At 55.1% G+C, this 16,154-nt stretch overlaps 1 protein-coding gene across 3 annotated transcripts in view; it reads right to left on the reverse strand.

Moving 5' to 3' along the window:
• The window catches only part of KIF17 (kinesin family member 17), a 53,748-nt gene extending 38,234 nt beyond the window's left edge, over positions 1 to 15,514 (reverse strand). The window contains exons 1-5 of one of the 3 annotated variants that reach the window (XM_050790380.1): positions 14,980 to 15,514; positions 12,736 to 12,882; positions 11,014 to 11,115; positions 7,721 to 7,910; positions 2,005 to 2,457 (exon numbers count right to left, since the gene is read on the reverse strand). In XM_050790380.1, coding sequence (XP_050646337.1) covers positions 2,005 to 2,457; positions 7,721 to 7,910; positions 11,014 to 11,115; positions 12,736 to 12,882; positions 14,980 to 15,210 — 1,123 coding nt within the window. In that variant the 5' untranslated portion in view covers positions 15,211 to 15,514. The remainder of the gene's footprint in view (positions 1 to 2,004; positions 2,458 to 7,720; positions 7,911 to 11,013; positions 11,116 to 12,735; positions 12,883 to 14,979) is intronic. The other 2 variants (XM_050790390.1, XM_050790396.1) reach the window with 2 other exon arrangements.
• Positions 15,515 to 16,154: the final 640 nt, after the last annotated feature.

Below are 16,154 nucleotides of genomic sequence, written 5' to 3' on the forward strand. Positions count from 1 at the left end.
CCAGTCACTCTGCTGGCTGGGCTCCTTGCTCCTCATCCAGGGAGAGGGGGTGCTAACAGCCTCTACCCTGGGGGCTGCCTCTGTCACCAATGGAAGGCTGCACAGGTGTCAGCTGCTGGGTGCGGGGGCCGCAGGCCCAGCCTCCCCCACTCCCTCCTGGTACCCTCACCATTCTTGTCTTCCCCCTTACCAATCTTGCGGGTGAGTAGGGTTGGGGTGAGGAGTAGGGAAAGAGGAGGAAGGCAGATGGCTGAGGTGGAATGCCTTGCAATGGTGTTCAAGGCCCTCTCCACCCCAGTCCTGCCTGACCACCTCCCATCACCCAAGGCAGCCGGCAGAGGGCTTTGTAGTTCCCCAAACGCACCTTAGAGTTTTGCGCATCTCTGCACACACTGGACACTCTTATCCTAACAGGGAAATTTCTCCTCTTCCAAGACTTTGCTCAATTACTGCATCCTCCGGGAAGCCTTCCCTCACCGACATTATCCCACCACAGATAGACCTGGCTGACCACGCACTCCTTTCTGCCCTGTACAGCTGTCTGCCCTAGAGTGTATCTCATTGCATGTGATGGCCTGCTGGAGTGTCCTTCTTCCTCAGGAGATTAAGTGCCCCACAAGGCACAGCCTGCCTCTGATTCATCTCTGTGTATCCAGTACCCAGCACGGGTCCACACACAGAGGAGCAGCTCAGGGAATCTTGAATGGATGGATGGGCAGGTGAGTGGAAAAATAGATAAAAGAATGGATGATAGGATGGAGTGAATGAATGGGTGGATATATGGATGATAGGGTGGATGGGGTGGGTGATTAGAATGGGTGAATGGATGGGTAGATAAAATGAATGGAAGATGGATAGGTGGGTACACAGAAGGAAGGCTGGAGATGGATAGATGGATGGATGGATGGATAGATGGATGGGAGATGGAAGGATGGAAGGAAGAAAGGATCTCTGGATGAATAGATGAGTGGATGAAAGGAAGATTGATGAATGGATGGATGCATGGACAAATGGATGGAAGGAAGGATCAATGGATGAATGGATGCATGGATGGATGACAGATGAATGGATGGAAGAAAGGAAGGAAGGGTCAGTGAATGCATTGATGGATGAATGGAAGGGTGGGTGGGTGGCTGTGTAGATGGATGGATGGAAGGAAGAAATGGATTGATGGAATGGAGGGAGGGATGGGTAGATGGAAGGATGGAAGGATCAATGGATGGATGGATGGATGGATAGATGTATAGGTGGGTGAGTGGATGGGTGGATGGGTGACTGTGCAGATGGATAAATAATGGGGTGAGTAGGAAGGTGGGTAGGTGGACAAAAAGGTGGGTGGATGAATGGGTAAATGGGAGGATGGGCAGATGGGTGGATGAGTGGGTAGGTGAATGGGTGTGTGTAGAATGAACAGATGGAGAGGAAGGTGGGTGGGAGGGGGATGAATGGACAGATAGACACAAGCTTTTTTGTGTTCTCTTCCCTAAGAGCTTCTGAGATAAAAAAAATCTTAAGACTCCTTCAGTTCCAAAGCCCCTTCAGGCCAATGCTCCAGGTGTGGATTTCCACCTGCCAGGTGACAGGCAAATGCCGTGGCGCACAAGCTGCTATGACGAGGTGCCCGTGAAGAGCAGATGCGGCTGTGGGGAGCGAGTTGCCAGCCGTTGAGCAGCGAACACGTATTGCGACAATGCCACGGACAGCAGCAGACGGGGGGGTGGGGGTGGGGTGGGGATAATGGATGAGCAGATCAGAGGTGGGGAGTGGGCGACAGCCTGCATCAGATGGGACAGGCCAGAGAGACTGCCCTCCTCCCAGGGCACTGACAAGCAGATACCATCTGGGCCGTCTCCAACCAGGGCCCAGCGCTCACATGGGGCTGAGAGGCGGGAGGATGCCGCTCCCACTGTCTTTTAGATGGGAAGTTGGAGGCGAGAAAACAGAGGGGAGGAAGTTTTCTCCTGGGGACCTGGCCCTCCCGCCACTACCCCAACGTGGTCCCACCTGACAGGCTGCTGGGGCTCATCTGCTGTGTCAGGATGGCCTTGAGCTTCTTGATCTCCTCCTGGTACTCGCGAAGCAGCGCATCCTTGGGGTCCTCATTGATGCGCGGCTTGTTCCTGATGTTCTTGGCCCGGTTGGCGTAGCGCAGTGTGCTGAGTGTCTCATCGTAGTTGTTGTCCGCAGGCGACAGGCAGGCCACCATCAGCGTCTTGGTGTTGCCGCCCAGTGAGTCCTGCAGCAGCCGCGTCAGCTTCGAGTCACGGTAGGGGATGTGCTTACAGCGCCCGTCCACCAGTGCCGAGATGACGTTGCCCAGCGCCGACAGCGACAGGTTGATCTTGGTGGCCTCCTTGAGCCGCTCGCCCGTGGCCCCGGTCTTGGACTGCCGCTCGCTGCCCGCCAGGTCCACCAGGTTCAGCTTGCCCGCCCGGAGGTGGTCCTTGCCCCGCTCATCTGCAGACAGACCAGGCAGAGGGGCGAGGGCCTCGGGTGAGCCCTATGTATCGAGGGCAATCAGTGCCAGGCACTGGGTGCTCAATGCCTGCCCACCGAGGGTTTCCCCTCAGCTACACAGGAGCCCCAGGAAGCAGGTGCTATGATTAGGCTCATCTTACAGATGGGTAGACTGAGGCTCAGAGAGGGCATGGAACTTGCCCAAGGTCACACAGCTGCTAAACACTATAGCCACCATCAGAACCCAGGGCAGGCTGTCTCCAGGAGCAGGGGCTGGAGTTAGAGACCATTCTGAGTGCAACAGGGCCTCTGGCTGCCACAGCAGCTCCCGAAGGCTTCCTGCAAGGTCAAAGGTGGAGAAGGGCAGGGGTGTGGCTGGATCGCCAGGGAGTTATGTCATTCAACACAGAAAACATCTGCTTTGGAGACTCCCGGACCCGGTTCCCAACCCAGTCCTGTCGTCTCCTTGCTGTGTGGCAGTAGCAGAGCCACCTATCTCCCAGATTCTCAATTCCCCACATCAACAAAATGAGACCCCATTAGGGTTTGTGAGACAAAGTGGCAGATGTTAGAAGCCACGTTTGCTCTTTTCCACTTGCCAGCATAATCAGCTCGCAAAGCCGCTGCCTCTGTGCCAACGTGCAGAGCTGTGCAGAGCTCCGCAGATGTGCTTTGAAGACAAAACAGAATGGAGTCTATAGTTCCCCATGTCTCTGGCTGAATCACCACCTCACTTAAAGACAGACCCTAGGCCATGCCTCTTCCTACACATGAGATAATATCTGCCGGGGTTTGTGAGGAAGCCTCTGGAATCTATCACCGGATGTGCTCTTGCACCCAAACCTTGATGTGATTCTGAGCAAGTCAGATGCGATTCTGCAGGTGCTGCCTTCACCACCTGTATATAAACTGTGACCTGAAATACTGACAGAGCCGCTCTGGGCTGTAGGCCCCAGTCTATTATCCTCAGTAGGATGTCTCTTTTTTTTTTTTTTTTTGAGACGGAGTCTTGCTCTGTCGCCCAGGCTGGAGTGCAGTGGCCGGATCTCAGCTCACTGCAAGCTCCGCCTCCCGGGTTTACCCCATTCTCCTGCCTCAGCCTCCCGAGTAGCTGGGACTACAGGCGCCTGCCACCTCGCCTGGCTAGTTTTTTTTGTAGTTTTTAGTAGAGACGGGGTTTCACTGTGTTCGCCAGGATGGTCTCGATCTCCTGACCTCGTGATCCGCCCGTCTCGGCCTCCCAAAGCGCTGGGATTACAGGCTTGAGCCACTGCGCCCGGCCTTTTTTTTTTTTTTTTTTTTTTTTTGCCTTTGGGACAGGATCTCACTCTGTTGCCCAGACTGGAGTGCAGTGGTGCAATCCTAGCTCAATACAGCCTCGAACTCCCAGGCTCAAGCAATCCTCCTGCTTCAGTCTCCCGAGTACCTGGGACTGAAGGCGTACATCACCTGGCTAATTTCTTTCTTTCTAGCGATTGGGTGTCCCTATGTTGCCCAGGCTGGTCTCAAACTCCTGGCCTCAAGTGATCCTCCTGCCTTGGCCTCCCAAAGTGCTGGGATTACAGGCATGAGCCACTGTGCCCAGCCTTGTTGATTTTTCTTTAGTTGACAGGTTGGTGGTCTGGAGAAGTAAACAGCGCATTCGTAGCCAGCCAGTTCTTTAGGCTATTAAAAAACAACAACAGGCTGGGTGTAGTGGCTCACGCCTGTAATCTCAGCACTTTGGGAGGCCAAGGCAGGTGGATCACCTGAGGTCAGGAGTTCAAGACCAACCTGGCCAACATGGTGAAACCTTGTATCTACTAAAAATACAAAAATTAGCCAGGCATGGTGGCACATGCCTGTAATCCCAGCTACTCGGGAGGCTGAGGCACAAGAATTGCTTGAACCTGGGAGGTGAAGGTTGCAGTGAGCTGAGATTGTGACACTGCACTTCAGCCTGGGCGACAGAGCAAGACTCTGTCTCAAAAACAACAACAACAGGCCAGGGGCAGCAGCTCACACCTGTAATCCCAGAATTTTGGGAGATGGGTGGATTGCTTGATCCCAGGAGTTCGAGACCAGCCTGGGCAACATGGTGAAACCCCTTCTTTACCAAAAAAAAAAAAAAAATTAGCTGGGGCGGGGCGTGGTGGCTCACGCCTGTAATCCCAGCACTTTGGGAGGCCGAGGCGGGTGGATCATGAGGTCAGAAGATCGAGACCATCCTGGCTAACACAGTGAAACCCGTCTTCACTAAAAATACAAAAAATTAGCCAGGCATGGTGGCGGGCGCCTGTAGTCCCCGCTACTCGGGAGGCTGATGCAGGAGAATGGCGTGAACCTGGGAGGCGGAGTTTGCAGTGAGCCAAGATTGCACCATTGCACTCCAGCCTGGGCAACAGAGTGAGACTCTGTCTCAAAAAAAAAAAAAAAAAAAAAATTAGCCACGTGTGGTGGTACATGCCTGTGGTCTCAGCTATTTCAGAGGCTGAGGTAGGATGATCACGTGAGCCTAGGAGGTTAAGGTTGCAGTGAGCTGTGATCATGCCACTGCATTCTAGCCTGGGCAACAAAATAAAACCCTGTCTCAGAAAAAAAGAAAAGAAAAGAAAAGAAAACAAAAAAAACCACACCAAAAACAGCTGGGTATGTAGTGTTGTGTGCCTGTAGTCCCAGCTACTCAGGAGGCTGAGATGGGAGAAATGCTTGAGCCCAGAAGTTCAAGGCTACAGTGAGCTATGATTGCACCACTGCACTCCAGCCTGCGTGGCAGAGTGAGACCCTGTCTCTAAAAAAAGGACAGGAAGGAACCTGGTGCTGCCCCTTTGGGAAGCTCTTTGCAGAACGGAACAGGAGCCTTAACCACGTGTGTTATCTTTGCTCCAGGAACTCCCTTCCAGGGAACCGAGTCTGAGGAAATGACTCTCAGAGGAGAAAAAGCTTTGTGCACACAGATGTCCATCATGGCATGACTTCCAGCACTGGGAAACTGGAAACCACTGATCAAGGACCAGTTGGAAAAGGGCATGAGCCAGGCCACCACACATGGTCATGAAGACACGGTGACAGTAACATGCAGAAATGCTTAGTGATGGCAAGGGAGATGAAACCAGGGGAAACCATGGCATAAGATTTCAGTTGTGTTTAAAACATTCATAGGAAAAAAAGGATCAAAAGAAAATACGGGCTGGGCGCAGTGGCTCATGCCTGTAATCCCAGCAGTTTGGGAGGCTGAGGTGGATTGCTTGAGTCCAGGAGCTCGAGACCAGCCTGGGCAACATGGCGAGATCCTGTTGCTACAAAACATAAAAATTAGCTGGGTGTGCTGGTGCATGCCTGTAGTTCCAAGCTACTTGGGAGGCTAAGGTGGGAGGATTTGTTGAGCCTGGGAGACCAAAGTTGCAGTGATCTGAGATTACACCACTGCACTCCAGCCTGGGCAACAGAGCTGTCTCAAAAAAAAAAAAAAAAAAAAAAAAAACCAATGTGTATATATGTGTGTGTATATATATTGTATATTTATATATAAACAATATAAAGAATTATATTATAAATATAAATAATTATTATATATTAATATAATGCTTAAATGTTAGTGGTGTTTAGGTGTCAGAACTATGAGTAACTGTTCCCTACCATTCCCTACTTTCTTACCATCATCACTGAGCTCACATTATTTTATAAGGTGAATGTGCAACCAGCCTGCCTCATCCTTCAAACCTTCCTGCAAAGACCAAAAGGTGCCCCCCAAACCCGCTCCCCCCTCCTCCCTCCTGATCTGTTCTCAGTTGCCCTGGTCTCTGTGCCTCCCCAAGCTGCAGCATCGAGGCTGTGACCACGCTGGTCCCAGCCTTCCCCATATCAGCACCCCCAGGACACTGGGACTCATGGCCTCATACCCAAGCAAGCACTGGGGCTTGGCCCAAGGCCAGGTCACCACACCGGCTGGGCAATATGTCTGGGAGGCTCCATCTACCCAGGCCTTGACCCTGGGTAGTGCAGTGGTGTGATCTCAGATCACTGCAACCTCGGTCTCCCAGGCTCAACCAGTCCTCTCACCTCAGCCTCCCAAGTAGCTGGGACTATAGGCATGCACCATCACACCCAGCTAATTCCTGACCCTGATCCCTGGGTCAGGGATCTCTCCAGAATTATGTTCCCAGTTGGGCTGAGGCCACCTCCTGCCCCATTGCTCTTTGGAGTTCTAGTCATGATGGACCACAACTTGGAGGCAGCTGCAGTATTCACGGGAAAACCCAGACATCAGGGAGACCCGGGTTCAAATCCCAGCTCCACCAGTTAGCGGCAGTAAGACCTTGAACAAGCAAATCACTTTCCTTCTCAGAGCCTCTGTTTCCTCATCTATAAAATGAGGATTCTAGTGCCTGTCTCTAAATGGAATGAAAGGTATAAAGAGTTTGGCACTGTAGATGACCAATGGGGCCCCCAAATAAACATGGGTTTCTTTCCTTCCTCTTCGCTTTCTCAGCAGCTCTTCCAGAAAAAAACAATAATGAGATGACTGAGGAGTAGAGAATGTTAGAGAGAGGAGAATCCACAGGGTTGGAGTGACACACACTCCAGAGGAAGACCCCGGGATAGAAGCTGGGCTCTGACGCTAGTTCCTAGTTGTGTGACCTCGATTTCTTCATCTGTAAAATGGGGATGATTCAGTATCCACCTCATGGGAGTGCTGTAGGAGTAAGTGACACAATACACACACATTACCTGGCATATTGGCTGGGCGCAGTGGCTCACACCTGTAATCCTAGCACGTTGGGAGGCCAAGGCGGGAGGATTGCTTGAGCTCAGGAGTTCAAGACCAACCTGGGCAACATAGCAAGACCCTATCTCTACAAAAAATTAGCCAGGCGTGGTGGTTTACCTGTAGTTCCAGCTGCTCAGGAGGCTGAGGTGGGAGGATCACCCGAGCCTGGGAGGCAGAGGTTGCAGTGAGCCGAGATCACCACTGCACTCCAGCCTGGGTGACAGAGTAAGACCTTGTCTCAAAAAACAAGAAAATAAATAAAAATTGTCTGGCACACAGTAAGTGCTCAATGTTGGCTCCCAGCGTTACTGTCGTTGCTGCTGTTTATCCTGGGAACACGGTCCCAGCATCCCAAGGATCTTCTTGGGTTTCCCTCCAGGCTGTTAGAGCATCTCTTCCCACTTTCCAGGGGCTCTTGCGACCCCGAGAGGTGGCACGCCTTGGCTAGTGGGAGTGGAAGTGTGGCTGGGTCATCTGTCCCCCCGCCACCCCCGCCCGCAGCAGCTCGCATACCCACAGCAGACATCTCGATGCTGATAGTGAAGATGGAGTGGGAGCGTGAGGAATCCTTGTTCATCAGCGTGTAGCCGACTGAGCGGTTCTTCCAGCCGGTCTCCATGATGTGCTCACACTGGGCCACGCTGTGCACCGTGTGCATGGACAGCCCCTTCACGTACACGCCCTTCTCTGGGTGCTCCTTCAGCTGAGGGAGGAGAAACGGGTCAGGGGTGGAACCTCCAGCCTCCAAAGGTTAGGACCAGGGATGGTCAAGGAACCAGAGAGAAGGGCCCCATGCGGACCGCCCTCGCCCTCCTGCAGTGCAGGCTGGCACCTCACACGCCTGTCACAGGGAGGGGTGCGTTCCAGGCTCAGCCAGCCTCAGACCTACCCCTGCCTCCTACTTGCTGGGGGACCTTCAGCCAGTGATAACCTAAGCCTCAGTTTCCACATCTGTGAAATGGGCATGAGACAGCTATCTCACAGGGATATGGGGAGGAATCCGTAAAATAAGGCACATACAGTGCTTAGCATGGTGCCAGCACCTAAGTGCCCCATAGATGCCAGCCACTGTCTGTGCTGTTGTTGTTAGTGCTACGATTGCAAAAGCGGTTTTCCGTCAGGGAGCTTCAGATCCCAGGGGCTGTGTCTGTCGCCACCCATGAGCCCCGAGTGCTGTCTCCTTTCGCCCTGTTGCTAGGGCTCCATATCCCCTCCGCCGTGGCTCTAGAACAGCAGGAATATCCCCAAACCCTCAGATCACAGGTGAGGCCACTGGCTGCCCAGAACCCCACAGGCTCACAGCCCGGAGGCCCCCAGCCCTCAGGGCGATGGCAGCAGTAAGTTAATTTATCTGCTGGCTCCCTGCTGGTTTTCCAGGCAGCAAAGTCATTTTGTTGCAGACCCAGAGCTGTGAAATGCAGTGTTTTCCAAGTGTGAGAGGAAAAAAAACCACTCCGGCACAAGAGCAGAATGAATGAGGACAAAAGGCATTAGTCTGGCAAGTGGTCCTGCGGGTCAGAGCCACAGGAGGCTCAGCGGCTTTGCTCCCAGCAGCTTTAGGGGGGTCCCAGGTGGGCTCAGGCCCCAGCTGTGGGAGGGGCGTGGGTGGGGGTCAGGGGTGGTCCTATCTGCTGAAGCGTGAAAAAACAGCCAAGCCCCACCAAGGGACTGGGCTTCATGGAATAGATGAGTAACTGACACCCAGAAAGGAGAAGGTGAAGGTCACAGCTGTTAGTGGGGTCACAGCCGATGGAAGGCTCCAGGGATAGGGCACAGACACAGGCCAGAGCATCCTGCAGTGGCTGAAGCTTGAGATGACAGAAGGCAGGTCTTGGCCCAGGTGGCAGCTGTGAGGAGGGAGCTCAGAGGATGGAGCTGCGTGTGGCCAGAGGGCACCCCGTTCTGTGACTTGCTGGTTGGGGAGGTTAATTTGCCTCTCTAGGTCTCAATTTTCTCTTCCGTAAAATGGGGATGATAACTCCTATTTCTACAAGATTATTATGAGGATTAGGAAGAGAACAGATCTAAAAAAAAGTTCTGTGGGTACTCAGCAGGGGTCAGTTACAAAAAGGATGAGTCGCCATCTCGGGCCTGAGCAACCCGAGGAGACAACCCCTCACCCAAGAGGTCTCCTGCCATGAGATTTTCCAGCCCAGGAAGGCTCCCTGCTCCCAAACTTATGATGGCCTCAGGGGTCCTCCCCCCACCGCACTCCCAACCTCACTCCACCCCCGACGCCTGGGGAGGCGCTGAGTGACAGCCCCCAGCTGCGCACCAGGCTCCTTGGTAACTGCTCATCTCTGCTGCGGAGGCCAGAGCCGGGTCACCATGGCAACCAGCTGGGATGCGGCAAGGATGAGAGAGGGGAGCATGGCAGGAACGTGTCCATCGTTGCCACGGGGAGGGGAGCCCTTGATACTTTGCCGGGACATGGGTAGGGAGAACCCGCTGGAGAGGCCCCCTCAGACCTCACCAGATCAGGCAGTACAGGGCTGGGTTCTGGGATGGTAGTTTACAGTGGCTAGGGGGAGGGCACAGAACTCTGCTTCCCCAAACCTCTTGCTGGCCTTAAGTGATGTAATAACCTCTGATTATAACCACGATTGGGCCTCTGTTAAACACGGGTTAACAGTGTGTGCTGTGGAGTTCCTGGATTCAAATCCCATCGCCACTCTTTATCGACGGTGCGTCCTTGGGCTGGTCTTACTTAGGCACATGGAGCCTCAGTTTCTTCATCTGTTGTTATAAGGGATTAGAACGGTGCCTCCTCCTGGACTGCCAGGAGGTTTACATGAGAGCCATCTGCACATCCTCCTCGAGGGAGTGTGTCTAAAGCCTGGTGGCCCCCGGAGTGTGTTTCAGAGAGCGCATCTGTCACTGCAGCCCCCAAGGCAGCTGGTTCAATAGGCCTGAGGCCCATGGCTCAGCTGCAACAAGTGTGCGTAGCTGCCAGCCTTTGGCCCCTCTAAGCCCGGCTAACTGAGGCCTTTCTAGGGTCCAGGGTAGTGAGGAGGGGGAGGAGGGTTCCCTGCTGCTCCAGTGCAGGTTAGCAGAAGGTTTGCAGGGGGCCAGAGTGCCCTAACCCCACAGGCTGGCCTTCTGGGACTGACAAGTGGAAACAACACCCTGTGTTGCCTCCTGTCTTTGATTCCCTGTCTGGGGGCTGAGCTCTGATTAAGCTGCACTAGGAGAGAGAACGCGGTAGAAAAACTCTAGGTGGGAGGCTGGAGGCTCCCGCATAAAAAACACCAAGTGGCTGGGTGCATGTGGTGATACATGCCTGCAGTCCCAGCTACTGGGGGCGCTGAGGTAGAAGGCTCAAGGCCAGGAGTTCGAGGCCAGCCTGGGCAACGCAGCGAGACTCTGTCTCAAAATGGTCTCGCTGCGTTGCCCAGGCTGGAGTGCAGTGGCACAATCTCAGCTCACTGCAACCCCTACCTCCTGGGTTCAAGTGATTCTCCTGCCTCAGCCTCCCCAGTAGCTGGAACTACGGACATGCACCACCACGCCCGGCTAGTTTTTGTATTTTTAGTAGAGATGGGTTTTCACCATGTTGTCCAGGCTGGTCTCGAACTCCTGACCTCAAATGATCCGCCCACCTCGGCCTCCCAAAGTGTTAGGATTATGGGCAAGAGATACCACGCCCTGCCTAAAAAAATTTTTTTATTTAAAAAAAAAAAAAAGTCCCGACTTCAGTGTCCCAGTGCCGGCACCCTCAGGACACTTTCCCATATTTCTGAGGGAGCAGCACCAATGCCAACCTCCCCCCTACCAGCCCCACCTGCCCACACTGGGTCTGTGCCCACCTCCAGCTTCTGCTTGGTGTCAGTCCCCAGGAGGTCCCGCACATCTTCATTGTAGATCTCCAGGTAGGAGGCCCGGACCAGGAACTTGGTGTTCTCTGCACACTGCAGGGAGTACACAGAAAGAACCCAGACATCAGAGCTCCAAGTCCACCTGCTGCCAGGCTTGGCCCTGGGCCCTGGGCCCTCTGCCACCAGGACATCATGGGAGGAGAAGGAACGTGGGGGCAAGAGGAGTCTCCAACCCAACCCGCCCTGTCAGCCCTCCTGGCAAGCTCTCTCCTCGTCTCCAGCTTGGTGGGTGCCCAGGCCTCTTTGAGTTGTATCATCTTCATATTGCTGTCTAATGCTCTGTCTACAGTCCTCATGGGAAAGGAAACAGAGGCCTCCCCGTTATTCAGGGTAAAAAAAACCACAAACAAACAAACAAAAAAACAGGGCCGGGCGCTGCTCACGCCTGTAATCCCAGTGCTTTCGGAGGCCTACGTGGGTGGATCACCTGAGGTCAGGAGTTCAAGACCAGCCTGACCAACATGACGAAACCTCATCTCTATTAAAAATACAAAAATTAGCCAGGTGTGGTAGCAGACGCCTGTAATCCCAGCTACTTAGGAGGCTGAGGCAGGAGAATTGCTTGAACCAGGGAGGCAGAGGCTGCAGTGAGCCAAGATTGTTCCATTGCACTCCAGCCTGAGCAAAAGAGCAAGACTCCATCTCAAAAACAAAAACAAAAACCCTGGCTGGGCGTGGTGGCTCACGCCTGTAATCCCAACACTTTGGGAGGCCAAGGCTGGCGAATCACTTGAGGTCCGGAGTTCAAGACCCAACCTGGCCAACATGGCGAAACCCCATCTCTACTAAAAGTACAAAAATAAGCTGGATGTGGTGATGGGCGCCTGTAATCTCAGCTACTCGGGAGGCTAAGGCAGGAGAATTGCTTGAATCTGGGAGGCAGAGGTTACAGTGAGCCAAGATCATGCCATTATACTCCAGCCTGAGTGACAGAGCAAGACTCTGTCTCAAAAAACAACAACAATCCAACAAAAATATGAGGCCACAGGGAAGGCCTGGGCCAAGCACTGGCTCTGGGCTGGTCCCTGGCAGCTCTCCGAGGCCCTACATATTGCTCTGGCTACCATGATGAGTCCTGGGATCGGCACAGTGGGTTCTGCAGCTGACCAGGGTCGTCCCCATCCGCCATTCCCCATGCACTGCCACAAATGGTCGCCAGGTAATTCTCACCTGCAGCCTGGATGCTGGGATGAATTCAGAGTCCAGTCTCAACCTGGCCCATAAAGGCTCAGAGTCTCAACCTCCCTATCTCAAAAATGGGGCTATCAGCTACCTCCTGGGTCAGGCTGGAGATTCAGTGAGATAAGGATGCCAAGGGCTTCACATACGACTTGGTCCATAACAATTGCTCAATAAGAGGGAAGCTGTGATTGTTACAACCACTTCCTGGCCCAGTGCACAGGGTCAGCAGATCCACAGGAAACGCTCCACTAAGGGTTAGAAGCCAAAAATGACGCGAGAAAAGCACGGACAGAATTTTCTCTGTTTTACGTTTTTTTCCCACCACCTTTTCAGAACCTGGAGCCTTCCCTGCTCACCTGCACGGGGTCAGGCCGGACTCCGAACACTTCCCGTGTCCCTGCCACCTGTCAGAAGTGCTCTGGGGCCCAGCTGCAGCTCTGGCGCTGCCCCTTCCCTCCACGAAGCCCGTACCTGGACGCTCTCGAACACGTGCTCGAAGGCCCTGGGGATGATGCCTCTCTGGGAGGGTGGATCCGGCAGGCCCTGCATGGTGAAGGACTTCCCGCTGCCTGTCTGGCCGTAGGCAAAGATGGTGCCATTGTAGCCCTCAGTGACGCCCTGAGTGGGAGGAAGCCAGGACCCCGTGATCAGCGGACCAGGCACAGCAGGGCTCGGGACAGGGCTCCCTAACTCACAGACTCAGGGCCCTTCCTGGTCCCCCCACCCAACAATGGCACTGGAGTGTGGAGATAAACAAGGCCCGGCTCTGTCCTCAAGGAGCTGACTGTCTGGTGGGGTGGAAGCTGTCCCAGTGTGTTGGTGGGGAAGAGCCTGCGCTGCGGGCTCACATCCATCTCCACCTTTACTGTGTGCCCTTGGGCTGGCCTTACTGAGGCACATTGATAAGATGATAAGAATAACACCTTAGGCCAGGTGGGGTGGCTCACGCTTGTAATCCTAGCACTTTGGAAGGCTGAGGCTGGCAGATTACCTGAGGTCAGGAGTTCGAGACCAGCCTGGGCAACACGGTGAAACCCTGTCTCTACTAAAAATATGAAAAATTAGCTGGGTGTGGTGGTGAGCTCCTGCAGTCCCAGCTACTCAGGAGGCTGAGGCAGGATAATTTATTGAACCAGGGAGATTGCAGTGAGCTGAGATCGTGCCACTGCACTCCAGCCCGGGGGACAGAGTGACACTCCATCCAAACAAACAAACAAAAAAAGATCGGCCGGGCGCGGTGGCTCACGCCTGTAATTCCAACACTTTGGGAGGCCGAGGCGGACGGATCACCAGGTCAGGAGAAAGAGACCATCCTAGCTAACACGGTGAAACCCCATCTCTACTAAAAAAATACAAAAAATTAGCCGGGCGTGGTGGCGGGTGCCTGTAGTCCCAGCTACTCGGGAGGCTGAGGCAGGAGAATGGCGTAAACCCGGGAGGCGGAGCTTGCAGTGAGCCGAGATCGCGCCACTGCACTCCAGCCTGGGTGACAGAGTGAGAATCCATCTCAAAAACAAAAAAAAAACAAAAAAAACAAAAAAAAGGATCAACATCTTAAAGAGTAAGAATAGCACCTGCGAGGCTCCTGCAGCGTGCATATGGGGATTCTTTCATGCATTGGCACAGGAAGCACCGCCATACACAAGTGATTGCCCAATGTCCGCTTGCAATGGAGGGAGCTGGACACGTACAGGTGATTCTCGTGGCGGGCTATGGGGCGGGAGCACAGCGACAAGAGTCCAGGCAGCCAGCAGGGATGGGGAGTACAAAGAAGTGAAAACAGGATAGTGCAGGAAGAACAAAGCACAGCTTTCCAGGCGGCAAAGACAGGGAGAATTGGGCAGGTGACAGGAAGAGGAAGGCATTCCAGGCTGAGGGGACAGCTTGAGTAAAGCCACACAGGTGAGGTGTGAAGAGCAGGAGGTACTGGGGGAAGGGTGGAAGATGAGGCCTAGAAGGAAGAGAGGAGGCAAACCCGGTGCCCTTCCCAAAGTCATTCTTCCTTCATCGCTGTTTCTATTCATTCGACAGGGACTATGCTTAGCCTAGGGACAAAGTGGTGAACCAGGTAGACACAGTTCCTGTCCTTGCAGAGCTCATGAGTTTGCAAATTCTAGACCTTAGTGTGGGCTTGGGGTGGATCCTGTGTGGGCAGATCATCTCAGAGAACTGCTCTGAGGCCCCAAGGGCCCACATGGCATCTATGCCCGGTTCCACTGCAAAGACCCATGCTGTAACCAAAACAGGGCTGGGTGTGCCCCGACTTGCCAGTGAGGGAAGATGAAAAGTAACCATTTTGCCAGATCCAGTGACTCATGCCTGTGATCCCAGCACTTGGCGGGAGGATCACTTGAGGTCAGGAGTTCGAGAACAGCCTGGCCAACATGGTGAAACCTCATCTCTACTAAAAACACAAAAATTAGACGGGCGTGGTGGCAAGCACCTGTAATCCCAGCTACTTGGGAGGCTGAGGCATGAGAATCTCTTGAACCCGGGAGGCGGAGGCGCTGGGGACAGTGCAGACCTGGAGGCGACACTAGAGGCAGGCTCTGGTTGTGTCCCGCCTGGACAAAAGCCTCCGGACCTACCTGTTCCCGTCTGCCTGCGCCCCTCGAGGGCCTTTCCGCCTGGCTGGGGGGCAGTGCCGCCCCCTGGGTACCCTCGGGGCGGCCCCATGCCCTGCGGCCTGGAGGGCGGCCTGTCCCGCGCCCTCACCTCCACCAGCGGGTAGGCGATCTCGTTGTAGATCTGCTCGGTGACGTGGTCCACGTGGTAGGCGCCGTCGAAGGTGAACTGCTTGGGCGGCTCGTCCGCGGCGCCCGGGTTCTGGATGCAGCACTGGCCGCGCGCGCAGTCCACAGTCACCACCGGCTGGCAGCGCAGCTCCCGCTCCCGCTGGTTCATGGGGCGGCAGCGCACGACAACCTTCACCGCTTCGGAAGCCATAGCGCCGCGCCCGGGACCACCGGGACCGGAGCCGACCCCCGCCCCGCCGGGGACCCCCAGCAGCCCGGGCCAAGGGGCGGGGCCAGCGCCAGCCACGGGGGGCGGGGCCTTGCGGCAGGGGCGGGGCCGCGGCGGGGGGCGGGGACCCCTTGGGGGGCGCCCCGAGGGGAGCGGGGAGTCGCAAGACCCGAGCCGGGGCCGCCGCCTCCTCCCGCGCCCGGGCTCGCCCGTTTCTGAGGCCCGGCCCGAGCGGGGACGTGGGGGATCCGCGCTGCAGGCGCCGCCGCAGGACCTCAGCCCGGAGCCTCCCCAGCCGCCCGCCGGCACGCTCACCGCCTCGGCGTTCGCGGTTGCTGGGCAACGCCCGTGGCGTCACAGGAGGGGCCCCGGGAACGCCTGGCCTGGCCCGCCAGCTTCGCCCGAGTAATCCCCGGGCAGCCACGCGCGGCCACTTGCGGGAAGCACCAGTCCTGGCTGGGCTCCTTTCGCATCTGCTGTCTTCTCGAATCCGCACAGCCCCAGTTCAGAGACGTTGCGCAGCTTGCCGAGGCTGCGGTTAAGACTAGGACTCCCGGCCTAGATAGATCCCAGGCCTTAGGCACGGGCCAGGGACCTAACTGAGAACAGCGGCAAGGACCTGTTGCCCCTTATCCACGTCCCCGTACTGGCTCAGGGGAAGGCTGCCCACAACCCACAGCCCCTGGACAGCTTCCTCTCATGCCACCCTTGTTATTTCTAAGACCCGAGATTGTAAAACAAACACTTTAGAAGCCAAGTCTTTTGGGCCGGGCGCGGTGGCTCACGTCTGTAATCCCAGCGCTGACATCAGGAGTTCGAGACCAGCCTGGCTAACATGGTGAAACCCCCATCTCTGGTGGTGGGCACCTGTAATCCCAGCTACTCAGGAAGCTAAGGCGGGAGAATCACTTGAACACGGGGGGCAG

The sequence above is a fragment of the Macaca thibetana genome, chromosome 1, assembly GCF_024542745.1.
Source record: "Macaca thibetana thibetana isolate TM-01 chromosome 1, ASM2454274v1, whole genome shotgun sequence".
Classification (NCBI taxonomy): Eukaryota; Metazoa; Chordata; class Mammalia; order Primates; family Cercopithecidae; genus Macaca; species Macaca thibetana.